General features: G+C 38.2%; 1 protein-coding gene across 1 annotated transcript; it reads left to right on the top strand.

Annotated features, from left to right (window-relative positions):
* Window positions 1–18,030: 18,030 nt before the first annotated feature.
* On the top strand, window positions 18,031–26,562 carry LOC111906707 (homeobox-DDT domain protein RLT2). The gene is made up of 18 exons (XM_023902477.3): window positions 18,031–18,903; window positions 18,993–19,484; window positions 19,621–19,691; window positions 20,080–20,508; window positions 20,584–20,673; window positions 21,460–21,624; window positions 21,723–21,945; window positions 22,038–22,138; window positions 22,233–22,319; window positions 22,382–22,534; window positions 22,629–22,784; window positions 22,997–23,203; window positions 23,269–23,844; window positions 23,918–24,370; window positions 24,466–25,041; window positions 25,132–25,236; window positions 25,316–25,573; window positions 25,656–26,562. Exons 1-18 carry the CDS (start codon window positions 18,765–18,767, stop codon window positions 26,376–26,378), a joined length of 5,004 nt encoding a protein of 1,667 aa, XP_023758245.2. The 5' UTR covers window positions 18,031–18,764; the 3' UTR covers window positions 26,379–26,562.
* Window positions 26,563–27,562: the final 1,000 nt, after the last annotated feature.

Below are 27,562 nucleotides of genomic sequence, written 5' to 3'. Positions count from 1 at the left end.
GACTCATATGGCTCGTTCTACTACTTGTTGAATCATACACAAAGGCACGTTTTATAGCACCGAGTTACCAAATGCATTTTCGTGCAATCAATGTACAACCAACTCATAGTAACAACTCATATCTCTAGGTTTGAAGAATATAAGATATTATCGTCTCATGATCACTCGTGATAAAATCCATGAAGTGATTCCAATGAGCGCGGGTTGAATCCAATACTCATAACTTATGAGCACTCATGGGTGTTGTAGCCCTTTGTCGAACACCTTAGACCTCTACAAGACAACCCATGACAGTCTTAATTCATATCTACTTCCAACATATGACCGACTGTGGATGGTTTGAATAACTTAGTCACTCCGGAAGAATAACCTAGTTTATTTTGGAAGTCAAAACATGCAAAATGAAACACAATAATAATTGAATCCAATATGGTATCAAAACCTATGAACATAAATAAAACACCTTTTTATTTATCACCATATGATTACATATTATTCATTGTATAGTGTTTCAGCTATCAACTTTATTCTTGAATTTAAAACAATAGTAGTCCCATGCTCCAAGCATGTACACTATGTTTTCTAAACACTAGTTATGCCATACACGAAGTATGCATACTATGTTTGTCTATGATCTTTACTTTGTGAACTAGATCAATTGAACATAACTTCAATGATTCTCTTTTCACACTCCCAAATCCTTACTGCAAATGCAAGAATTCCAAATTCATGCCATTTACTGAAATCTGTCAGATTCTAAACTTATATGCATTGAACCTCTTGTAATGATTATGCACAAAGTCAGAAAGACTTGACAACAATCATTACAGAGTATTCCAAAGGAGATCAGCTCCTTGGAAACATCCTTCTTGCATTAAGTTTCCTAATCTTACACAGATTGAATAATTTCTAACTTTGAAACATTTCCATATTCCATTTTGACTATCACTTTTGAACAGGAGTTGCCTCCTTACAGATTATGTCAATATGGTCCTTCCAAAATTATCACTATACTTCCAACTGTCCTTGAGCACCCAATCTTTGGTAAACCTTAGATTGTCCTCGACAATTGTTTAATCCTTTTAGTCATATCCAGTTCTAAACCTTTTCCCTTCTTAATGCCCCAGGCATTTGGAAAATTTTAGAAAGGATGAATATGGCACATTTAATCGATCCTATATCCGAAGCATATGGGAATCGATTCATGATGTCTCACATAAAGACTAAACCAGTCTTTTGCTATAACATTTCCATTTCAATTTGCCATGTTCTCATAATTCAGATTATGAAAAGGGATGTCGTAATCATAACCGAATTTTAGAACGCAAATAATGGACTCATATACAAAATTTCCTTATGTTGAGCCATTCCAACATGAAATTCATATATATCCTTGACTAAATGATTAAAACCTCACGATCTAAGCTTATAGATTTGAGATGAAGTATAATTTCCTATCCCTTAATTATAGCAAAACAACTCTTTCCCAATTGAAACTTTTGTTTTCTATAATTAACATTTCTAACTTGCAATACTTATCATAATTATCATGCTCCCACTAACATGATGATTATTAGCATAACACTTATGCTCCCACTAGCTTTGACATGTACTCAGAAATCAGCTGACTTTCTTACCAAAGTTCAGATTTCTGATACTAGATTGTTTTGATAAAAATTTATCAAAATCATACACCTTCCCTTAGATAGCACACTTGTGTGTCTAAACAATTATGAAGAGGGATGCCGTAATCATAATGGTTAGACCTTTTTGCCAATTCTCACAAGTCTAGGTTAGTGTGCCGGTAAACCACACACGCTCCACTAACGACTTTGAGAATGAAAATATCACAATTGCTATCTAGCTAAAATCTACTTAGTGAAAGTGTTTCCTCACCATCATTTTCATGAATCGGAGAGAAACCTTATGACACTTAGATTTAATGGTGTATGTGTTCTTATCCATGTGAATTGTCAAAACCATAGACACAAGACAAGGATAATGACAAATCCACACTCATATGGATTGAACTCAATCTTAATTTCTTGCCACCTGGCAGCTCAAGGGCCTACCATTGCTTCCAAGTTGTTGTGCAACTAATTGAGAACTCTAAGAACTCATATGCAAAGCCAACTTTAACTGGAATGGGCACAGAATATGTCAACACGATAGGTTATAAACCTCAAGTCGTGTGCTAGTGAAGAACTTCAGGTTTTATTCTTGATTAGTTCTTGAGACTTTCAAGACCTTTAAGACTCCCACTGTCCTCTTGACATATAAGACTTTCTTGTCAGTTATTCAAGAGATAGTGTGGATTCTAATCAAGAGAAACACTTCACAAAATTGGCCTAAGTTGGTCTTTGTTTTATCCAAAACATCAGAACTTACCAATTTCAAATGTACAAGAGTAGAAAACTTTTACTCTTACATTTGACAAGTGTTTTAAACCTTCTTTAAGACATGTCACTCAAGTTACAATCTTGGAGTATGACTCTAAGACTTGTATTGGAACGAAGTATGACTCATCTTCTTGATTTAACCATTTCAACAATTCAAGTTCCTCTTCTTAGTCATAAGAATACACTAAGATTTCCTTAGAGAACTAACTTTGATATGGTTTCTTAATCATTAAGATGATCACAAAAACTGATACTAAAGTACTCTCCCATCTTTTCAGATTTGAGAAACTTTTATCCTTCTGCCTAAGTTGATTCTTCTTATTCGCTCTACCTTACATTGAAACTTTTCCAATGTCTCAGAATTATACTTTAACCTGTAAGTATAACCATATTTACTAAGCTTTAGTAAATTATGACGAATAATCTTATCGATCTTTTGTGGTGGACTTAATAAGTGCACAAGACTATGTACTCGATCCCTTAGTCCATTACTTGACTCACACATCCGTGTGAAAAGTAATTCGTCTTAATTTTCCAATACTTGAAAGTTCTCATTCATCATGCTATACAACTTGCATGATCCCAAGTTCCGGTCCAATTGAAACTTGGGTGATGAGAATCTTTCCTTATTTGGTAAATTTAGACATTACCACAAATGAAAGAATCAATTTCATACTTCCACTCTTGCTATTAATGGAATCTTATAAGCAACAAAAATTTACACAGATGCCATTTTAAGGATATTTTAAAATAAATAAAATCAAAATTTTCCTTTTATTTTAAAAAACTTTGCGGAAAACTTATCCTTACAATCCATATGAAAACTTGTTGTTATCTATTCCTAAGCAATATCTCATAACTCCTAAGAAGTAGCTCAAGAATCTGATCTTCAAACTGCGCGATAGAAATCCATTTATGCGATCAGATTCAGCATATTCTTTCTTTAAGTTTCTTCACTTTTCTTTGATTCTTAAAACATCACCATGTGACCCAGTCACATCATGTATCAGGAATCTCAGAATAGAACTTAACAGAGTTAGATAGTGGACTTTACCTGAAGTAGAGTCAAACTTATTGACTTTAACATCCTTAGGTAAATTTGGTAGCTTCGCAACCAATGCCCCTTTCTTTGGCAATATAAACATATGGACCCTTTTGATAATGGTACACGGGACTATCACAGACTTAGCTTTTCTTTACCATTTGGTCAACCGAGTTGACTATGGCCGATCCCTTTCCATTGGGAAGAGAATACTTTTCTGGATTTCCTGTGTCACTATTGTCAATGTCCATCAAGTTTTAAGGAAGTTGATCTTAACAAATAGATAAGATCATTAAGGGTCTTGTCATAGTCTGTTTCATAGGTGTCCCAAAGGAACTCACTATGTGACTTAGAAAGTGATTGAACCACCAACTTTCTCAAGACTTTGACACCCAACTCTCCCGGCTTGTCAATATGTGGCTACACCTCCAAGATGTGACCACACCTAGACCTTGCCTTGCCAATAGGGCTTGAGTGACCTTAAACTTTTCAAGAACTTGTAGGTTAGGGAGAATAATTGGAGGAGGTGAAAGAAGTATGATTTCCAAGGGACATCATCTTCATTTAGGAAAGCTTGTTACAAGAGATTTGGGAAGATCATAACTGTCTAAACCAGACATCTTTTGGGAGATATTCAAGATAATTGATCTTAAGTCCTTAATATGACACCCAATATGAAATATTAAGGCTAGGACCCAACAAACTATTTTATAACTTAGAAGAGGTATGTCGTAATCCAAGCTATAAAATATTTGAAGGTAGGTGAATGACGATTCACCAATTTCCACCAAGATAATCGAAATGTATTATTAGGTTTTAATTGGTTTTGAAACTCCTAGATCTTTGAGATTCATTGAACTGTTCAATAGCATGTTTCAATCTCGAGTGTTCCCTTCAGGTTTTGTGACTGGGATGCCGAGGATCACAAAACAAGGTGTGAAGTAACCATGCAAATTACTTGGTACCCTTAAGTGTTTACCCCTCAATCGATGTGCCGGTTAACCACACACGCTCCATCGATACTTTGATAAACATTAAGTTACCCTTTACCTACCTTGTTAAATACGAGTTAGTGTGCCGGTTAACCACACACGCTCCACTAACCGACTTAAACAAAGTGCAAAGTGTAATTTCATGGATTAGCACCTTATTCACATTTTCCTAAGTAACTAAGATTGGGTATTATTAAGAGTTTAGTTACTTAGTATTTATCATTAATACTTTTAATGAAGGGAGAATTCTAGTTCTGTCAAACCCGTTCGGCTAACGACCCTCCACCAGTCAAGCAAGCGGTGGGTGAGAGTGGACACCATTAAGTTGTCATTTTATAGGCAACAACCTTATACCCACCTTATAGACCGGCTTCGTGAATGAGGCGTACTAGCGGTAAGACTGACTTTACTCTTATACATATATATATATATATATATATATATATATATATATATATATATATATATTATTAACTTATAATATTATAAAGTATAAGGGTTGAATTTTAACTTTTAAAATTCTAAGGGCTAACTTGGAATTAAAGTATTCATAAGAGAAAACTTTACAAATTCCAAAACTTGAGGGCAAGTTTTGAAACTATTCAAAACTAATAAATTCCATAACTTATGTGTTTAAAGTAGTTTTAATCCAAAAACTCTTCAAGTTTCATGACTCGAGGACAAGTTATGGAAGACTTTAAACTAATAAAAGAATTAACTTTTCTTTATTTTATAACTCATGGAATTAATTAAGGTTACACTTGTTTTTATTTATTATTTAATGAAGAGACTCTTGGTCCTCCATAACTTGAGGACAAGTTATGGAGTCATAAAACCATTTAATTAGAACTAGACTCTTCATTTTTGTAACCTTTGCTAACTTTTATGAGTTTTATGAAACTTAAATGTGACTTTTCATATAACTTGAGGAAAAGTTACAAAAACACATTTTAGAATCAACTCTTAGATTAATTTGGATTGAAAACAACTATTTCACTCAACTTTTCAATTAATCTAAGCAACTCATAAGAACAAGATAATTCAAATCAAACTTTTTCATGTAATTAGTCTAAACCTTAAACTAATACAAAACATGAATCTATTGACAATTATCTTTGAAATTGGATTAGCATGAACGTTACCACATCAAAAGCAAGTTTATAAGTTCAAAAACATCTTAGGGTAATATTCCTAGTCCAATTCCAACCAAAAAAGTCGAATTTATGCTGTCTGGGGGTCTAACTCGTCGAGTGCACGAACCAACTCGACGAGTTGGATGCTTTTTGCCTTGGACTCGGCGAGTCTGCTGGGCAGACAACATCAAAACTCGATTTTTCAGCTACATTTGCAAGTATAACAAGAAAACAAGCCTAGAATCTGATACCACTGTTGGGTTTTGAGCATTCTAACACTCCTAAGTGTACATGCAACCCTAAATACCTTGGATCTATGTTTTCTCTATTATACATACAAATATGAACATCCAAGGTATTATCCTAATCTAGCATATAAAATAATGAATATAACAAGATAGAATACATACCTCTTTCATGTAGAAAGTCTTCATGAAGCTTGAGTGCCTAGCGCCCCAAGTGTGACACCTCAAATGTTTAACACAACACCAAATACACTTGGAATAACTTGAGAGAAATCCACAACTCATGAAATCGGCTAGCCCTTATTTTTACACACTCTAGTGGCCGATTTTGTCAAGAACAAGATCTTTATATAGTGTTACAATTAGGGTAAACCCTAATTGTCATGACTTTCCATTTCCTTGGATCCATGGATTCACATACACCATGGAGCATCCATGGACCATCCTATGGGTTTTAGCCCAACTTGATTATCCATGGAGCATTAGCCCACTATACAAGTATGGATGATTTACACAATCAACCCATATATTTAATTACTCTTCTTTTGATCACTTAATTAATCCTAGATTAATTCTTGATCAATACTAATTAAATAATCTTATTATTCTCATTATTAATATACTAGAACTTATAATATATTAATAACCATAAGTGTCTTATTTCTCTCATTATAGTCTATCCAAGTGCATGATGCCATGCAACCCAAATGGACCATGTCGGGTCGGGTCAAGTCTTACCAATTATAGTTATGGACTTAGACATTAATCCAACAGAAATGAGATGTCCTTTCAGACCTTAAAAGAGGTCCAAGCGATAAAAATGGTGTCCCGATAGCTAGATTTGTCTCATGCATGAATTATGAAGGTCTTAATGGATTAAGACCATGTGTTAAGAATTTTTTGGACGTCCAAAGTGATAAAGTTCGAGACTTTATAGTCATACGGCACATTTAGTCGATGGATCTAGAGTTTGGGCTTAAGTGCTTAAGCCATTAAGCACTTATTAGAATTTTGGAGAAACCCCGCGTATGCCCGGTGTAAATCTAGTACGCCCAACGTACTGGGTCAACCACCCCGATGGTGGTCAACATCTGGACGAGTACGCCTCGCGTACGTCCTCTGTTGGGCCTTTGGCAATTGGGCTTCGGGTTTTGGGATGTTTATGCCCTAGTTGGATTTGGGCCTTTGCTGGACTTTATGAATATTATGTTTTGGGCCAAGTTTTGATAATGGATCTTGGAATTAGGCCCAATTAGGGAGTTGGGCCCAATTTGGTAAATCGGGCCAATAATGGGTTTTGCATAAGGACTTTCAAGGTTATGGAATTGGCATTGGGCCTTGGCCCAATGAAGAGAATGGACATGATGGATTGTGTGGACCCCTTAGTCAAGATTTTTTTGTTGTGTAATGACTTGGTAATTATTATTTGGATAGTTCGGGATCTTTAGTGACGCAGCGATTCGGGAGTTCGATTCTTCAGTTCAGATCGGCTTTGCGAGGTGAGTTTTCCTCACTATACTCAAGGGTTTAAGGCACTAAAGCTGGCCCTTTTGGATTGCTATCCTGATATGTTATATGCTCGAGTATTATTATGATTCGTTAGATCAATATCCTGGTAGATAGGATGTTATATGCTGTTATGATCCGTTAATCAATATCCTGGTAGATAGGATGTTATATGTTGTTATGATCCGTTAGATCAGTATCCTGGTAGATAGGATGTTATATGTTGTTATGATCTGTTAAATCAGTGTCCTGGTAGATAGGACTTTATATGTTATTATGATCTGTGAGATCTGTATCCTGGTAGATAAGATGTTATATGTTGCCATGATCTGTTAGATCGGTATCCTGGTAGATCGGATGTGGTTATGCTTAGTGACCTATAGTTTGGTCTGACTTTTTATATGCTGGTAGGAGATTACCTGTTATATGTGCACATGATTGATTGGTAGTTGAGGGTATTCCATCCCGAGGATGATAGGACCCTAGTATGTTGTCTTTATAGAATGTTATATGATTAGATGATATATGTGCACATGTTGGATTGGTTATGGGGGGCATTCCAACCCGATGGTTGTGGGCCGAGAGTATTCCATCCCGAGGATGATTGAACTCATAGTATGTTGGCATTCCAACCCAATGGTTGAGGGCATGGGATATTCCAACCCGATGGTTGATTGGACCCATAGTATGTTGGCATTCCAACCTGATGGTTGAGGGCCTGGGGTATTCTAACCCCCCGGTGGTTGATTGGGCCAATAGTATGTTGTCATTTCACCCCGATGGTTGAGGGCCCGGGGTATTCCATCCCGATGGATGATTGGACCCATAGTATATGTTATATATGTGTTGTGTGTGGGCATTCCAACCCGATGGTTGAGAGCCTGAGGTATCCCATCCCGATGGATGATTGGACCCATAGTATGTTGTTTGTTATTGTATGTGTATTGTTGGGTGTATGGGTATTTTGGGGGTAACTCACTAAGCCTTCGAGCTTACGTTTATCGGTTATTGTTTCAGGTACAACGGATGACCATGGGAAGGCGAAGGTGTGACCGTACACTTCCTCGATTTATGATTTCGATTTCTGGGAACTTTGATGCTTAAACTATTTTGAAAACACTTTGTAATAAGTAATGGTATTTTGGATATTTAAAAAGTTTTAAATTGGCTTGGTTTTTATGGATGTTATAAGATGGTATCAGAGCCTTGGTTTGTGTGAATTGGAGGAACACTTGTGTGAATCCAGTCTCAAATCAAGGAAAGATTTTCAAAATGATTTTAAATGGTTTTCAAAATAAGTAAAAGAGGATGCAAAGTGTACGATCAGTCGGAGCCAGTAAGTAGACCCCAAAAAACCATACAGTTATTTGATATTGTGATATGTTAGAACAACATGCTAGTACTAGGCTAGGGATCTTCAGGAACTGCATGGTAGATTGTCTGATTACATGATGCCTGCTAGCCTAGGGTTTTCCTTATATGAGATTGACATCATTATTGTAGTTACTTGTGTATGCATCACGTCTGTACATAATTAAGATCTTATAGCCTGAGAATGTATGGTTTGACCTTATGTTCTGTTCTTGTTTAATTAGGGGCTTAGGGTAGGATCAGATATTTGAAAGTCTATAGGGTCCAACGTTATGTATGGTTAGCATACACTAATGTTGCAGGGTTGGTGGAAGTTTCATGGATGAGTGAGTAGTGTGAGGTCGGTGGGTCAGTTATGAGATATTTAACATTCCTCTAGGAGTGAGGATTGAGCGTTCGCTATGTTTATGTATATTGTTAGGGTGTTGTGGTGATACTTGATACAAATATGGGTAGGTGTGGAAGGTAGTATAGGCCCGTACTACTGAAAGCACATGACCCATACGCGTAGCAAGGAAGTCACAACCCTTAGGGTTTAGTTGGAAGTTGGTTCCCTGTTATTGTATGGATTATTCGAGACGTCTTGAGACCGGATCCGGGTTAGGATCGGAAGCTGACAGCCAAGATAGGCCAGTATTGTTAGAGGATCGTGTCAGTGAGATCATCCGGGAGGAGGTGATCAAGATTGTCCGGGGACAGTTTCCGGAGATGTTCGGGTACATTAAGACCTCCATGGTTGAGTATTTCTACGAACGCTATGCATCCCTTGCTGAGACGGGTGCCGAAACAGCTACAACAGTTGTAACGACGGTAGGGGGAGGAGCTGGTCGAGATTTCTAGTATCGGGACTTGTTGCCGGGACATATCCTGATGAGCATAGGACTACAGTTACTTGAGATAAGGGAGATATTTTGTACTCGTTGCATTCCACGGGTTGAGCGGGAGAGGCTAGCACATGAGTTTCTAGATTTGAGGCTCGGGGGTTTTGCTCGAGGCCGGAATGTGAGTCGTGGGGACTATGGAAAGGAGTGATGATTATGCTCAGCTGGGGTTTTGCAGCTGGAAGTGGAATGGAAAATTGATAGATTGGATTGTCGTTTTATAGGGCAAGGATTATGCCCTTTCAGTTTTTCAAGCTCTGAGGAGTGAGCAGGCTTGTGACCCTAGGATCAGGTTGTATTCCAACTCGGGTTCAGTTGGTTGCAGGGATTGGCGACATTATTTCAGCGTCGGTGAGCGTAGGTGGGTCGATGTGGCATAAGTATTTTTTGAGGTCCGATTTGCCTTGGATCTCTTGTATCAGGCGGTAAGGATTGATTATGCGACCTATTGCACTTTTGGGATTGTAGACTATGTCTTGGGAGTAGTTTATAGCCCGGTTTAGGGCAGAGGTTGCTTCAGCTACTGCAGTTTAGCTGTGGACGTTTGAGCAGGTGAGTGAGTCAGGGTGCGAACCCTGAATGGAATGATTTCTACAGCCCGGGAGTAGGAAACTTGTTTGGAACACCTTTAGAAAAGGGGTATTATATTGGAGGTCTGAGGATAGGGTTCTACATAAGGGTTATTCGGCATTATCAGGATTTAGTGGTTTTAGCAACCGTTCGTGACTGACGGACGAAAGCACCAAGGGAAGTAGCTCATCGCCGAGGTATTAGTTGGAGCATATATCTTTTGGTCTGCAGGACTTGAGTAAGGGGTTATTCAAACATTAGTGACTGTCAGTTTCGCTAGGATTTAGGAAGTGTTCATCTGGTTCTTAGAAGTGTGTGATCAATTGGGATTGGCTAGTAATGGAGCACTAGTTGGAAATAGTTGGTTGTCATCAGATCGATCGTTGGGAAGTGAGAGGGATTGGGAATCCTCCAATTATCATGTATTATGAAGGCTTAGTCGAATCTAAGTGGGGGAGAGTTACCCCGTGATGCAGAAGTGAGAGAGGTTTTGAAACGGGGATAAGTTTCACAACCTAACAGAGAGAATGGAGGCCCCAGTGACTGCTTGGTTTGAGGGTTGTGTTAGTTGGGGGTTCGGTAAAACTCCCCAGCATAAGAAACATGTCTTCTTGGTGCTTGATAGAAGAATTTGGGGAACCAGGTTGGGGTTCTAGTCATGAACTGAGTTCAGTTTGAGTGTTCGGTCGAGGGTGTGCTCGACTTTGAGGGTTTTTGGATTGATAGATCGAGGGTTTTGTTAGCTACCAGGGCTCGGCAGTACACTCAGCACGGGTGTGCGGGTTATTTAGCGTATGTGGTAGATACACAGATCAGGGATTAGACCATGGTTTTCCGAGAGGGTGGACGATCGACATGAGGCCTAGGGTTAGGCTGGGGTTACAGTCCACGAAATGGATCAGGAGTTCGGAACCCCAAGTGAGTGAGAACAGTCTGCATGGGAGAGATCACCAGGAAGGGTGGTCCAGGGGGATGCTCAACAGTTTAGAGCGGTCCAGATAGACCGAAGGCCGGTGGGGCGTACCAGTCAGGCTGAAGGTTCGGAAAACGGTCTAGACATGCTGAAGGCCCAGATTGGCGGTCCAGACATGTTGAAGGTTCTGAGAGTGGTCCAGATAGACTGAAGGCATGGTGAGGCGGTCCATTCGTGTTGAAGACTCTATATGTGTCTGTAGATCTATGTGCGGGTATTGAGTATGCTGCTATGCTATAGCAATCAATAGGTTTGTCCCTAAGTATTAGACATGCTGATGGAGTATTCCGAAGACTTTGTATAGGTTTTGTTGGTTATATGATCAGGTTCTGAGTATATATGTGTTATGGGTAACAACTTGTTCTACAAGTGGATAGTGTAGGGTGAGGTTTCGGCACTGTGACACTTGTTGGTGTTGTGAAGGACATTGATTAGCCCTTCCGATGCAATAGAGGAGGTGAGTACCTCCAGGATGGAGTGTTGGACATCTGAAGTGATGACAACGGTGTCGATAGGTTATCGGGAGCATTCCAGTCATGAGCTGAGGGATGGAGAGGGCATACCAGACTCATGATGTGGGATCAGAAGCAATCCAGACCTATGCTGAGGACCATGTATGGGCATTACAGTCATAGGTTGTGGGAATATAGATTGTGTTGGTTAGGTATCTTGTAGGAGCGCGTTCAGAATGGATGTTTTGTTGAGATTCGAGGGAGTGGTACTCGGTTGTGACGAATCAGAGGATTGTGGATGAGACGCAAGGATAGATCCTTGGATGTTTTGGCGGAGTCGGAGTTATGAATAGACCTGAGTTATGTTCATAGAGGTATTCCAATCTAGGGTATTCCATCTTGAGGATGACCAGACCCTATGATTGATTGGACCTGATATGTTTGGTATTCCAACCCGAGGGTTGATTAGGCCAAACATGTGTGGGATACGAGGGTATTCCATCATAGGGATGACTGGACCCGTCGTAGGCATGCCTAGTATTCCAGCCTGAGGCAGATTGGGCCAGGCATGAGTGTTCATGTTTATTAGTGGATTGATTATGTATGATATTTTAGGAGCTGAAGGATGCTTTATCCTGTCAGTACAAAGAGTTCGCTTCAGGAAGAGGGAAAGTTGGGCTTCCGATACTTTGGATCATCAGGATTTTGTCAAGTTGGCAAAGTAGCATGTAGGATAGACCTTTTGAAAAGGTTCGGTTGGTTTCACATTGCTTTTCACGTTGGGCAGCTGAAAAGGCGCATATTGGATGAGTAGGCGGTGGTATCGCTGGGTGATGTTCAGGTCGGAGAGCACTTAAACTATGTAGGGAGACCAGTGGCAGCATTAGAAAGGATCCGAGTAGACTTGGGAGCCAGAGTCCAAGATGCGGGAGCATTATCCTGAATTATTCGTCGTAGCAGGCTTCGAGGACGAAGCCTAGTTTAAGTGGGGGAGAGTTGTAACATCCCAAGATTTGTCATTTACAGTCCTTGGGAATGGAAGGGTGAAGCCATGAAAAGTCTAAGGGCTAAATTGCAATTTTGGGACCAGGAGGAGTACGTTGCACGTACATAAGGGTACGCTGAGCGTACTAGGTGCGCCCTAGTACGCTGGGCGTACTCATGGCAGAAGGAAACCCTAATATTTAGGGTTTGGGGACTATATAAGCAACATTATGAGCACAAAACCCTCCCTTACCCCAGCCTCCACTACTTAGAGTTGTTTTCCCCAAACCCTAGCCATTTCCTTGAGTGTTTGAGCTTTTTGAGTGTTTCTTGAGTATTTTAAGAAGAAGGTGTTGCACCAAGGAGTTGGAGAAGAAGAACAAGCTTGTAGATTTGAAGTTGGTTTGTGCCTTAGAAGCTCCAGAAGGTAAAAATCTTGGAACTTTATACTTGTATGAGATAGATCTAGTCATTTTAGCTTTATGGAAGCATTCTTGTCCCAAAAGTCCCAAAATGGTGCATGTTATGTTTTGGACAAAATGAGTTGTCCTTTCAGACCCTAGAAGAGGTTCAAGTGATAAAAATGGTGTCCCGATAGCTAGATTTGTCTCATGCATGTAGTAGGAAGGCCTTAATGGATTAAGACCATGTGTTAAGAATTTTCTGGACGTCCAAAGTGATAAAGTTCGAGACTTTGTAGTCCTATGGCACATTTGGTCGATGGATCTGGAGTTTGGGCTTAACTGCTTAAGCCATTAAGCACTTATTAGGGTTTTGGCGAAACCCCGCGTACGTCCAATGTAAATCCAGTATGCCCAGCATATTGGGTAAACCACCCCAATGGTGGTCAACATTTGGACGAGTACGCCCCGCGTACCAGAGGAGTGCGTCCCGCGTACGTCCTCTGTTGGGCCTTTGGCAATTGGGCTTCAGGTTTTGGGATGTTTATGGGCTAGTTGGATTTGGGCCTTTGCTGGACTTTATGAATATTATGTTTTGGGCCAAGTTTTGATAATGGATCTTGGAATTAGGCCCAATTTGGTAAATTTGGCCAATAATGGGCTTTGCATAAGGACTTTCAAGGTTATGGAATTGACATCAGGCCTTGTCCCAATGAAGAGAATGGACATGATGGATTGTGTGGACCCCTTAGCCAAGATTGTTATGTTGTGTAATGACTTGGTAATTATTATTTGATAGTTCGGGATCTTTGGTGAGGCAGCGATTCGGGAGTTCGATTCTTCTGTTCGGATCGGCTTTGCGAGGTGAGTTTTCCTCACTATACTCAAGGGTCTAAGGCACCAAAGCTAGCCCTTTTGGATTGCTATCCTGATATGTTATATGCTCGAGTATTATTATGATCCGTTAGATCAATATCCTGGTAGATACGATGTTATATGCTGTTATGATCCGTTAATCAGTATCCTGGTAGATAGGATGTTATATGTTGTTATGATCCGTTAGATCAGTATCCTGGTAGATAGGATGTTATATGTTGTTATGATCCGTTAGATTAGTATCCTGCTAGATAGGATGTTATATGCTGTTATGATCCGTTAAATCAGTGTCCTGGTAGATAGGATTTTATATGTTATTATGATCTGTGAGATCAGTATCCTGGTAGATAGGATGTTATATGTTGCCATGATTTGTTAGATCGGTATCCTGGTAGATCGGATGTGGTTATGCTTAGTGACCTATAGTTTGGTCGGATGTGCACTTGATTGATTGGTAGTTGAGGGTATTCCATCCATAGGATGATAGGACCCTAGTATGTTGTCTTTATAGACTGTTATATGATTATCTGATATATGTGCAGATGTTGGATTGGTTATCGGGGGGGGGGGGGGATTCCAACCTGATGGTTGTGGGCCGAGAGTATTCCATCCCAAGGATGATTGGACTTATAGTATGTTGGCATTCCAACTCGATGGTTGAGGGCATGGGTTATTCCAACTCGATGGTTGATTGGACTCATAGTATGTTGGCATTCCAACCCGATGGTTGAGGGCATGGTGTATTCCAACCCGATGGTTGATTGGACCCATAGTATGTTGGCATTCCAACCCGATGGTTGAGGGTCTGGGGTATTCCATCCTGATGGATGATTGGACCCATAGTATCTGTTATATATGTGTCGTGTGTGGGCATTCCAACCCGATGGTTGAGGGTCTGGGGTATCCCATCCCGATGGATGATTGGACCCATAATATGTTGTTTGTTATTGTATGTGTATCGTTGGGTGTTTGGGTATTTTGGGGGTAATTCACTAAGCCTTCGAGCTTACGTTTATCGATTATTGTTTTAGGTACAGCGGATGACCGCGGGAGGGCGAAGGCATGACCATACACTTCCTCGATTTATGATTTCGATTTATGGGAACTCTGATGCTTAAACTATTTTGAAAACACTTTGTAATAATTAATGGTATTTTGGATATTTAAAAAGTTTTAAATTGGCTTGATTTTTATGGATGTTACACCGAAACCTTCAGTTGAGATGTAGCATCATCTTCATTATGAACTTCCTTCTGAATAGGAACATCCGAAACCGTTTGCGATTGTGAGTCCTTGTGGTCGCTAGGTGTTGGAGTTCTTGGTCTATGAGCCTTTCTTGACCCTCTTCCTTTTTGGAGCTTGAGCTAGTTCAGAAGGTGATATGCTTCATACCTCACATCACAAATATGCTTCCTCTACCACACCCTTCTAATGAACCAAACAATCAACAACAAATGTGAGAAAAAGTGTGCTTTCACAGAGAGAATTCGTTTATAGCAAACCTTTAGCTTTCCTCTCATGTTAGGATAAGGTGTAATCGCGGATTCATGGTCTTATCTTCGCTAATATGAGGTCATATTTTATATTTTCTAAAAGACATGATGGTAAACAACTTTGACAAAATATTCTTTTAATAATTGAAATTGATTATATTTTATTTCTTAACTACAAATTGCCCCTTCACGCTTCTCGGGGGACACACCAGTAATTTCCAATTGCCTTTGTCAAAATCATAAGTTCCAATGGCCACTTTGCAAGGGGTGTAATATGTAGATTTTCTATTAAGCAGTGACCATTTTTCTAATATTTTAAGCATATGGACTATTTTCCGTAAAAAAATTATGCATAGAGACCTTTTTTATAAATTACAAGGACAATTTTGTAATTTATTTTAACAAAGGGACCAAATTTGCCAACATACAGAAATATTGTGGCTAAAGTCTCAAAACCAAAGAGTATACTGTTTAAGCACATAGACCATTATGTATATTTTTTTACAGATGGACCAATTATGTAAATTACAATGATAACTTTTGTAATTCATTTTCTACATAGAGGCCAAACCTGCTAACATACAAAAGTATTGTGGCCAAAGCTATAACCCAAAAAATATACTATTCATAAGGCTATACTGAAATATAGAAGAATGAGACGCGTAACATGACTTCGCAAGGCCAAGTCACGTGTGACTTGCATTCAAACACCACCCCAACCTCCATAACTGCAAGGTCTCGTGAGTGAGGTTATGATGCATTACAAAGAAAAGAGAAACATCCTAACGGTCTTGTGACCGTTTGAAACAAAAAAGAACATTTTTAAGCCCTCTAAATTATACCTATAAATACCAATAAACCTCTACAACACACAATACTTTCACTTCATTCTCTCTACACTATAATCACAAAATGGATCAAAATCCAAACACCCAAAACACTTCAAACACCCCATACACATCCACTTCACCCACTGATATATTCACACTCAACACAACACTTCGCCAATACCCCAATTTCAAATCACCACTGGGAGGTTTCATGAATATGCTCCTTCCAACAACTCACTAATTCCACAATCACCCTTTTTTCCATCAACCATACCAATAAAACTACTTCCAACAACCAAACACCAAACCAATTCCAACAATCATAATTTCAACAAGTTCAAATTCAACCTTCCCAACCACCACCTTCACAACAACTACCTTCCCAACCCAAATCTCACCATAATGATAATGTCGAAAGGGTGCCCAAAACTCAATCACAATCAACAAGAAGGCAACCAAAGGACAAAAGGAAAAAAAACTCAAAATTAATGGGATGAAAATGAGAAAGTGGCGCTAACAAAAGCTTGGATTGCAATATCTACCGATGAGCTTATTGGAAATGACCAATCCAGGACGACATTTTGGAACCGCGTTCTAGCACATTCTATTTGCAAATGGGAAAATGTGAATATCAGAGTTATGATGGTGTCAACGGAAAATGTCATGAGGTAAGAAGTAGTTGTACAAGTTTCAATGGAATTTGCTTCAACCTGACAAACATGCATCGTAAAAGGTGTAATGATTTCGATATTTTAAGTACCTCTCTTTAAGAATACAAAACCACCCATGGTGGTAAACCATTTGGCCATCAAAAAGCTTGGTGTGTTATGCTTGCCGACCCAAAATGGTTCCTTGATCCGAGTACACTTAGTCACTCGAAAATGCAATCCATCGACTCCAACAAACGAGCGAGAACTTCGGACTTAGAAGCGGGTTTGAGAATTGACCTCAATGAAGATGATGATGATAATGAGGAACTGAGAGGGGTCACTCTTCGACGCCCAATGGAAAGGGACATGGCAAAAATGCGACATCTTCATCGACAAGGGACAAGGGAAAAAAATCCATTGAAACGGAACCAAATTTCGTTCAAATGCTTTCGAAAAAACTTGATGATCATCTTGACTTTCTTCAAAAAAAAGTTAGAGTACAACACCGCAGACAACGACTTCAAAATAGTAAACACGCCGTCTCATCTGGACCTTCCATTAACTCGATCTTTTCAACAAGCTCAAACGCAAGACGAAAGATAAGTATAACGATTTTAATCTTTAAGTTTCAATGTAATTTTTAATTTACATGTGACGTTATTTATAATTTTATGTTATTTTAAAGTTTTTTTAATGTAATTTTTATTTTCAACTTTTAATTTGGTTTAATGAAATTTTAATTTTATTTTAAAAACCTTGTATATTTATTAAAACTAAGTGTCCGAAAAAAAATAAAAAAATATTTAGATAATGTGAAGTATTCAATATTTTCTAAATAGAATAAGTATTAGTACGGATGTTGCAAAGTTGAGGTATCATTAATCGTGACAAAGTTTTTAAACAAACAAATTATAGACCATTATTTATAGCCTAACCAAATTGTTTTTATTTTATTTTATATATATCTAACATAATTCTAGTATTATGAAATGTTAGTAATCATTCTCATTTGAAATCAAAAAATTCCATATCAAATTGCATAAAGTTAATTACGCCCATGTATATCGTATAGCGAGACAAAAATTAAACTAAATATTATAAAAACGAAAATTAAGAACAAGAAACTATAAATTAACAACGAAAAGGTCTTCATGTTCAAATCCACGCGCGGCCGACGAGCGTCTTGTACGACAGAGTTTTGAGTTGTTCAAGAAACGTAGGAAGTCATCTGACACTTCATAATCTCTTTGGAGAGAGATAAAAAAAAATTAAAAGAAAAAAAAAAAAAAACTCCTTTTCTTCCTTTGTTTATGATGGGTTCGATCTCTCTTTCTCTCTCCATCTACACCCATGAATCTCCGTGAAGAAAATTCTGTTTCCCCACTACCCGTTACGGTTTCTCGATAAAAGAAAGAAGAAATTCAGAAAAAGTTTTTAGAGAGAGAGGGGAAATGGGAAGGATTAGAGAGAGAAAGACTGTTTTTGGTGTTCATTCTCCTTCTACTTTTAATGGCAAAAAATTCCAATTTTCATATTCATACACCCAAGAACAAATAGTATTGCTGTTAATAGTTTTAATTATTATTAATACAATACCATACACATTTACTTTTGTTTTTATACATTTATTATTATCACAATTCGTCAATCTTCAAATCTCACCGCACATCTCTTTCATGATGATAATATTATGTTAGCTACAAGATCATATGTGGAGAGAGAAAGTAATAGTGAGAGAGAAAGTTTTTGTTAATTTCTTCTTACTTATTGTCTTTACTTTTTCTTCGACGATACCCTAATTTCAGATGCCTATTCTCTCTCAACAAACCCTAGTTTTTCAACCAGGAACTTCGATTTGGTCGAATCAAGTGTTTTTTGATGTTTTAGCTGCTAATTAACCCGGTTTCTGTGTTGGGTTTGACCTCAATTGCAAAACGGAGTTCGCGATTTCGATCTTCTTAAGCTAATGGACGGTGGTGCTAGCGGCCATGGCGGCGGTGGTTCGGAAGGGGAGAACAAAAATTCGGCTGAAGGAGGAGAGCCGAAGGTGAAGAGGAAGATGAAGACAGCTTTCCAGTTGGAGATTCTCGAGAAAACTTACGCTGGTTTGTGTTTCTTTCTAATCTTCACAATCTCTCTTCGTTTTCATCTCACTTCCAATTCAGTAACTTCATAAACTTGATTGAATTTCTAGTCGAGGCATATCCAGCGGAAGCTCTTCGAGCAGATTTATCAGTCCAGTTGGGTTTGACCGATCGGCAATTACAGATGTGGTTTTGTCACAGGAGGTTAAAAGATAGAAAAACTCCACCTGTTAAACGACCAAAGAAGGAAATATCTAGTAGTGGTGGAGGTGGTGGTGATGATGTAATGGTGTCCGGTGAGGGTTTACCTAATGAACATGGTGGTTCTGGTGGATCAGGTTCCGGGTCGAGCCCATTTGGGCATACGGGTCGCCCTGTGCCAGCCATGGTTGCAACCGCAAGTGGAAGGGTTCCAGCTGTGGTTGCTGCACCCATAGACATGCCACCTGTCAAGAGGTATTATGAGCCTCCACATGCTGTTTCTGAGGTTAGAGCTATTGCTTTTGTTGAAGCTCAATTAGGGGAAAGATTGAGGGAGGATGGACCCATTCTTGGAATGGAATTTGACCCGTTGCCACCTGGCGCATTTGGAGCACCAATAGGTAATATGATCAGTATGTTGATCATGTTGCAATTAATGTATTGTATACTTTAGTTAATGCTTGGTTTCTTGATTTATGTTCTATATTTCAAGATTCTGAATTTGATAATTTATGGGACTATAACTATTTGCTGCAGTTCAGCAGAAGTCAGCTGTTCGACCTTATGAAGCCAAACTATATGAGCACCCTGATGCAAAACCAGTGAAGGTTGGTTGATGTTTTATTTTCAAGCTTAATATTTTTCCTTTTTATAGATCTACATGGCAATTGCTATTTTTTATGGATATGCTTGTGTTTTGACTTTGACTAAAATAAGGTTTGACCAAATTGTAATTACTAAGTATGTTGCAATATGTAAAAAAGATTATGAAAGTATGTTGCTATTATGTGTTATATATTGCTATTTTAGGTAAAAATCTTAATTGGTGAAATTGTTTTCCATAGTCTTTAACCTTAGGGCAAAATACAGAAAAGCATGAGCCATGATGCACTTTCTTTATTTAACAGTTTACTATCATACTTTCTTCAACTGTTTAAAAAAACATTTTTTTCAGTTACCCGATTTCTGAAAAGGTTAAAAAACAATTTCTTTCAGGGTGCTTCAAAGGCTCTCCATGAATACCAATTTCTACCTGAACAACCATCTGTTAGAAGTGACTCTTATGAAAGAGCAATGCCACCTCAATATTACAGCTCACCAAATGACATGGCAAGTAGCCGGACACCTGTAACCACCACCACCACCACCACCCGTTCTTTTACTCATGGAAATGATCAAATGGCCTCTGGATATGTCATACCACCTCCACAAGTAAGGTCAGGCTCAGGCCACCTTCTGCCGCCTGCAGCCGGAGAATTTGATGGTGGTGGTGGCGGTGGCCGGAAAAGTTTGACTGTAAGTGTTGGAGTTGACACAAATCTTGGTGCTCATCCAATAACGGGAATTGAGAATCCGTTTTGTACACCGATTGAGAAGAGAGTTACTCATGAGGAGGATATTGCACGAATTGAAAGAAAACGGAAGGTTTGTTTATTGTTTATTTGTTTTTAATTGTTCTTTTTGGTGTGTATATTGTATAGATTTGTGTATTTTTGATAGAGTGAAGAAGCTAGAATTGCAAAGGAGGTTGAAGCACATGAGAAGAGGATCAAAAAAGAGCTTGAAAAACAAGATATGATGAGGCGAAAGGTATTTTTTGTTTTTTTTTTTTCATGAGGTGGGAAAATGGGTCAAAACGGGTCAAGGTTCTATTGAAACACCACTTTTTGCCTTTTGTTTTTAAATAGGGTTTTATGCAGAAAAGTCCCATTTAAATGTTTTTTTTTTTGAACAGAAAAGTCCCATTATTTTGGGAAAATCACATAATTTGTCATTTCCTGTTGGGTTTTATTCAGAAAAGTCTAAAAAGAGCTTGAAAAACAAGATATGATGAGGAGAAAGTACAATGCTTTAATATGATGGGGATTTTCTGCATAAAACCCTTTTAAATATTAGGCTAAATGCAGTAAATAACAATGTACTTTTCATTGTAGATTCTACTTTCAATTCTTCTTATCACAACATTAACTTTTTCAAAGTGTTTCTTATTAGGGCATTATGTTTTGAAAAATCTACACAATTATAGAAATAGGTAATTTCCTAATTGAGTATATTTTTCAAAGTACATACTCCTAATAAGAAATGATTTGAAAAAGAAATTAAAGTATAATGCTATTATAGATAATGGAAAGTACGTTGCTATTTCTTCCATTTAACCCTAAGATTGTATAAATAATAAAAGCATTACAAATTATTAAAACATCTATACGATTGTCCCAACAATCTATCTTTCTAATCAAAAGACGTAGGAAGTTATAAGCATTTGCTTTGACCCATTTGACCTCCTATTTCCTTTTTAGCCAAGTTATTACTTTTTATCTTGATAGGTTAGAGATTTGTGAAGTATATTTCATAAAATTTTTGTTTTTCTTGAAGAGAGAGGAACAAGTGAGGAAAGAAATGGAGAGACAAGATCGCGAAAGAAGAAAAGAGGAAGAAAGATTATTGCGAGAGAAGCAAAGAGAGGAAGAAAGATACCAAAGAGAACAAAGGCGTGAAATGGAGCGAAGGGTCAAGTTCTTACAAAAGGAATCCATTAGAGTAAGACCCTTTTTCTTTTCTTTTAAATCTATCACATAACAATGGCAATTCTGTAAATATCCAAGTATTTGAGGTTGCTATTGTTGGTGTATCTTCAGGCTGAAAAGCTACGACTTAAAGAAGATATGAGGAAAGAGAAAGAGGCTGCAAGACTTAAAGCAGCAAATGATAGAGCTGCTGCTAGAAGAATTGCAAAAGAATCTTTGGAATTAATTGATGATGAACGTTTGGAGCTCATGGAAATAGCTGCTGCAACTAAAGGATTACCCTCTATGCTTGCTCTTGATAGTGACACTTTGGAAAATCTTGACTCACTTAGAGGTTAGAAAAAGTTTAAGTGTTTGATATTTGTTTTTTCTTTATACTATTTTTTTTTGTGTTATTGTGGATAAGAAAGTTTTCTTTTGCTTTAGATATGCTCCCTGAATTTCCTCCCAAATCAGTACCCTTGAAGAAACCATTTAAAGTTCAACCATGGACAGATTCCGAGGAAAACATTGGCAATCTTCTTATGGTGAAAAAATCATTTTACAGTTTTTTCAATTTCTATATCTTCGTTTTACTTTCTTGAGAAACACATATTGATTTGATTTTTATCATATTCTCAGGTTTGGAAATTTGTAATTACTTTCGCGGATGTTCTTGGACTTTGGCCTTTTACTCTTGATGAGTTTGTTCAAGCTTTACACGATCATGTGAGTTTTTTAAACATGTTCACTATTGGGAATTACGGTTTTAACCTTGTGAAAACTTGTAGGATCCTCGATTGTTGGGAGAAATTCATGTGGCACTTCTGAAATCGATTGTGAAAGATATTGAAGATGTAGCAAGGGCACCTTCGTCATCTTTAGGAGCAAATCAAACAAGTGCTCCTAATCCAGGAGGTGGGCATCAACATGTTGTTGAAGGGGTAATCTCTAATTCCATTTCATGATTGGGGACTTTTTATTTATTTATTTATTGTGAAATGAAAATGGTTTCTTGATTATCATTATTTTTTTCAGGCATTTGCTTGGGGTTTTGATATTTGTAGCTGGCAACGCCACTTAAATCCATTGACATGGCCCGAAATATTGCGCCAATTTGCTCTTGCTGCAGGATACGGACCAAAATTGAAAAAAAGAAATGTCGATCAACCACATCCCCATGAAGAAAACGAGGTACCTTTTATTGTAAATTACAAAATTGTCCCTCCCTGTGGTTTCTTTATCACTTTATGTATCTATATTATGGTCCTTTTGTTGCCTTTTCCAATTCCTAAGATGATCATTATTATATCATCTAGTTTTATCAAGAAACCTATAAAATCCTTTGTATCATGAAAAATCAAAGTCAAAATCATAACTTGATAAACGGGTATTTGCGAATGCAGGGTGTTGATGGTGGAGATATAATTTCAAATTTAAGAAGTGGAGTAGCAGCTGAAAAAGCATTGGCTATAATGCAAGAAAGGGGTTTCTCCAATAGAAGGTCTAGGCATAGGTTGACACCTGGCACTGTTAAATATGCAGCATTTCATGTTCTTTCACTCGAGGGTAGCCATGGTCTTTCAATTTTAGATGTGGCTGAAAAGATTCAGGTATACATTCTGATTTTGATTGATTGCATTCTCTTTCTTTTTAACTCATCATATTGTATTTGTAGAAATCTGGTTTAAGGGATCTGACAACAAGCAAAACACCAGAGGCCTCAATTGCTGCTGCATTATCAAGAGACACAAAGCTTTTTGAAAGAACAGCACCTTCAACATATTGTTTAAGAAGTCCATACAGAAAAGATCCTGCTGATGGTGAAGCAATCATTAATGCTGCAAGAGAAAAAATCCATATTTTCAAAAACGGTTATTTTGATGGTGAAGAAGCTTTTGATGCCGAAAGAGACGATCCTGAAAAAGACGATGATTCCGAAAGTGATGTTGCAGAGGATCCGGAAATCGACGACATCGGCATTGATGGAATCGGAATCGGAATCGGAATTGGGAATTCCGGTGTGAAATCTGAAACTCTAGAAGACACGAAAGTTGGCACTTCGATCGACAAAGTAAGCGGGACCCACGAGGGGGAGGATACGGTGGTTGATGAAAGTATTTCCGGGGAGCCATGGGTTCAAGGGCTTATGGAAGGCGAGTATTCAGATTTGAGTGTTGAAGAAAGACTTAATGCTCTTGTTGCTTTGATAGCTGTTGCAAATGAAGGGAATTCTATTCGTGTTGTTCTTGAGGTATACCTTCATTATTCCACTTTCATATTCGGATATATAATTTATTAATTTACAAAAAAAATGTTTTTTACAGGAACGATTAGAAGCAGCAATGGCATTAAAGAAACAAATGTGGGCTGAAGCACAAGTTGATAAAAGAAAAATGAAAGAAGACTTCATGATAAAGATACAATATCCATCTACCGACAACCAAACCGAATTGGCATCATCAAACAACCACCATCAAGAAACCTCCGGCGACCACCCCACCACCGCCGAAAGGTTGCCGGAATATTCCATTGGCCCGGATAGCTTTCAACTTCAACAACCGGCATATGCTGTTGAAAAGTCAAGATCTCAATTAAAATCCTTTATTGGCCATAAAGCTGAAGAGATGTATGTCTACAGATCATTGCCACTTGGACATGACCGGAGAAGAAACCGCTACTGGCGGTTTATAACCTCCGCCTCACAGAACGATCCCGGCTCCGGGAGAATCTTTGTTGAGTTACGTGACGCCAGGTGGCGCCTTATCGACACTGAGGAGGTAAATAATAAGAATATGTCCGACTCAGTTAGATCTATCTGACTCAAACAGTGATTGATTTATTTATTTATTGGTTTTTTACTTTTTAAATGCAGGGGTTCAACAGTCTTTTGGCATCATTAGATGTGCGAGGGAATCGGGAGGCACATTTGCATTCCATGTTGCAAAGAATTGAATCCGATTTTAAAGAAGCAATCAATAAGAAACGGGTCCGGGTCGGGGTCCGGGTCGGGGTCGACTCCAGTAGCCCAATCAGCACCTTATCAATCACAAACACAAACATTTCAGAATTCTCATCCTCTTTCTCGATCGAATTGGGTCAAAGTGGAAAAGAGATAACAAACGCGTTAAAAAGATACCAGGAGTTTGAAAAATGGATGTGGGGAGAATGCTTGAATTTAAGGGCAATGAAGTTTGGGAATGCCAGATGTCAACATGTGGTTGGAATTTGTGATAATTGTAGGGATTTATCGTTTTTCGAGGGTAGTAATCGGTGTTTTTCTTGTGGTAAAATATGCGACATTTTTATCGGAAGCAATTTCGCCTTTTCAAAATGTATATCGGAGTTTAAAGAAAAACTGAAAGGGAATTCCGGGTTTTATTTTCTTAACCGGGAATCGGGTCGACCCGTAAGATTCCGATTGGTTAAAGCTCAATTAGCATTGATTGAGGTGAGAGAGAGAACAACAACTTACATTTTACTTTTTACTTTTTTTTTTTTTATTTTTATTTTCTTTATAAACTGTAATTCTTTTATATAGGCTTCGATTCCAGTTGAAGCTCTTCGACCTTCATGGACAGAAGAGTGTAGAAAGTCATGGTGTGTGAAGCTGGTCAAAGCTGTAAATCCTGAAGCTCTTCTCGAGGTGTGTGCATAAGTTTTATATGGATAAAATGACAAAAAATAAAGTTTTGGTAAACAATTTGTAAATTTTTTTCTATTAGGCTTTGACGTTATTGGAAAGCGCGATAAAACGGGATTTTTTAGCCATGGATTTTGAGACAACAGATGAATTATTAGGGTCAAATAACTCGGCAACACTATGTGGGACCAGTGACTTTTCCATGGTGTCTGTGCTTCCATGGTTGCCTGAAACAACAGCAGGTGTAGCATTAAGGCTCATGGAACTCGACACCTCAATTCATTACTTGCTTACTCAGAAAGAAGATGCTGAAAAAGACAAAGGAGCAACAAGTTTTTTGGTATGGAAATAAATAAATCTTCACACATTTTTTTTTACTTTAGTTTAAATCTTTAATAAAATCATTTATTTGTCTTTTTCAGACCTTTCCATTAAAATATGCGGTGACGAAGAACGGCGAGGAAGGTGACAACAGCGAACAGCTATATGGATCCGGAAACATCCAAGACCCATGGGCGGATCCGGGCACCTCGGGCAGAGGGCGGGGGCGTGGAAGGGGCAGAGGGCGGGCCCGTGGCGGTAGATCCCAGAGAACCATGGGGTCGAGATCACGAGGTAAAGCGGCGGACATCAGGTTAGGGCGGGGTCGTGGCGGCGGTCGCGGCGGCCGGAAGCGCGGTGTCCGGCCAAAGCAGCAGAAGACGGTGAACATATCGAACGAGATTGATAGCGGTCGGGAGTTTCTATATGAGGAAAGTCCGGTTCCTGGTTTCCAAGAATGGAATGCGGAGGAAACTGCTGACCTCATTGTTGAGGAAAATGCTTCGAGTTCGGAATATGAGAATGAAAATGATAATAATGGTCAGGAGTATGATGATGAGATGATGGTGGATGATGGGTATCGGAATGTTTATGATGACGTGGTGGGTCAGGGGTATATTGGGGAATATGGTTTAGAAGGGGAGGAAGAGTATGATGTTGAGGATGAGGATGAGGATGAGGATGAAGATGAACAAGGTGGTGTGGATGTTGATGGTTTTTTTAATGATGATTCGGATGAGAATCGGGAGGTTGATGTAGGAGGGCAAATTGGTAATAATGCGGAGGATGAGACGGAATTATCTTCGTCTGGTTATAGTGATTAACGAAATCTAATGTTGTTGTAGTATAGTGAAGTTCCAAATGTGGATTTTGGGGCTAAGGTTGTGTTTCTATGTAGATTTTGGGATAGGAAGTTAGATATGTATGATGGAATTAGAGCAGGTAAAACCTTTTGTGATTTAGCGATCTTGCATATACCCTAATTTTATACGCCTAAGTTATCATTTATGTTTTGACTAAATTACTTTGAAGGAAGCGTTCTCTGCTGCAACATTAGGTAAATTTGTAGAAAGTTGGAACTTAAAAGAGGGAAGTTCTATTTCTATGACATTGCTTTTAAGAAACTGTTTCTACGATGAAGTAAAATGAAATTATATATAGTTTAATGTCGGTCGAACGTGAATTTATGGTTTTCTTATCCGTGTGGAAATCCAAGAGTACTGGCTCGATTCTTTTGTTTTCACAATTGCTAACAGAAACGAAGAAGAAGAAATCAGAAAAAAAATGAGCCCAACTAAGGGCATGTTTGGGTTAGCTTTTTTAGTATAAAAGTGATTTATAAGAAAAATGTTTATTAGCTTATAGCTTTTAGGAAAAGCTGGTTTTAAAAAATGTGGATAAGAAAAACAGTTTTTTAAGAGTAAAATGGTTAAAAAGCTAAAAAGGTAGGATTTTTTAATTTTTTGAAAACTTTTCCTATCCAAAAAGCTGTTTTAAAAAGTGTTTTTCAATTACACAAACATTTTTTTTTAGATTATTAGCTTTTTGAAAAGCTAAAAAGCTAATAAGCTATTTTAAAAAGTTTTGCCAAACACCCACTAAGGAACCGTTTGATTGACTTGATCTTTTTGACTAATGGGACGGAAAGATTATTTAATTTGTACAAAAAAAAGGTTTTTCCCGGTAAAATGTCTTTCCCAGAATCCGACTGAATGATAATTTTTCATCATTCACAGTCAATCAGATGTACAATCAACATGTTTTCTTTTCCGGTTAGTAAACTTTGTTGGATAACATTTTTTCAGACAACTATCAAACGTAAGAAATGGTAACATACAAACTCTTGAGGGTAAATAACTTTTGCGTTTGTACTTATTTGGTCCATTTTTTTTTTTTTTTTTGTATTCAAGATACCATCGAACTTGTCGTTGGTGTTCACCATAGCCATTTTGACCGGCTTTTGACTTGTGATAGCCGGTCAAAGGGTTATTGTGAACACAAACAACAA

The sequence above is a fragment of the Lactuca sativa genome, chromosome 8 (assembly GCF_002870075.4).
Source record: "Lactuca sativa cultivar Salinas chromosome 8, Lsat_Salinas_v11, whole genome shotgun sequence".
Taxonomy (NCBI): Eukaryota; Viridiplantae; Streptophyta; class Magnoliopsida; order Asterales; family Asteraceae; genus Lactuca; species Lactuca sativa.
The sequence above is the reverse complement of the archived record's forward strand: the minus strand, read 5'-3'. Positions and strand labels throughout refer to the sequence as shown.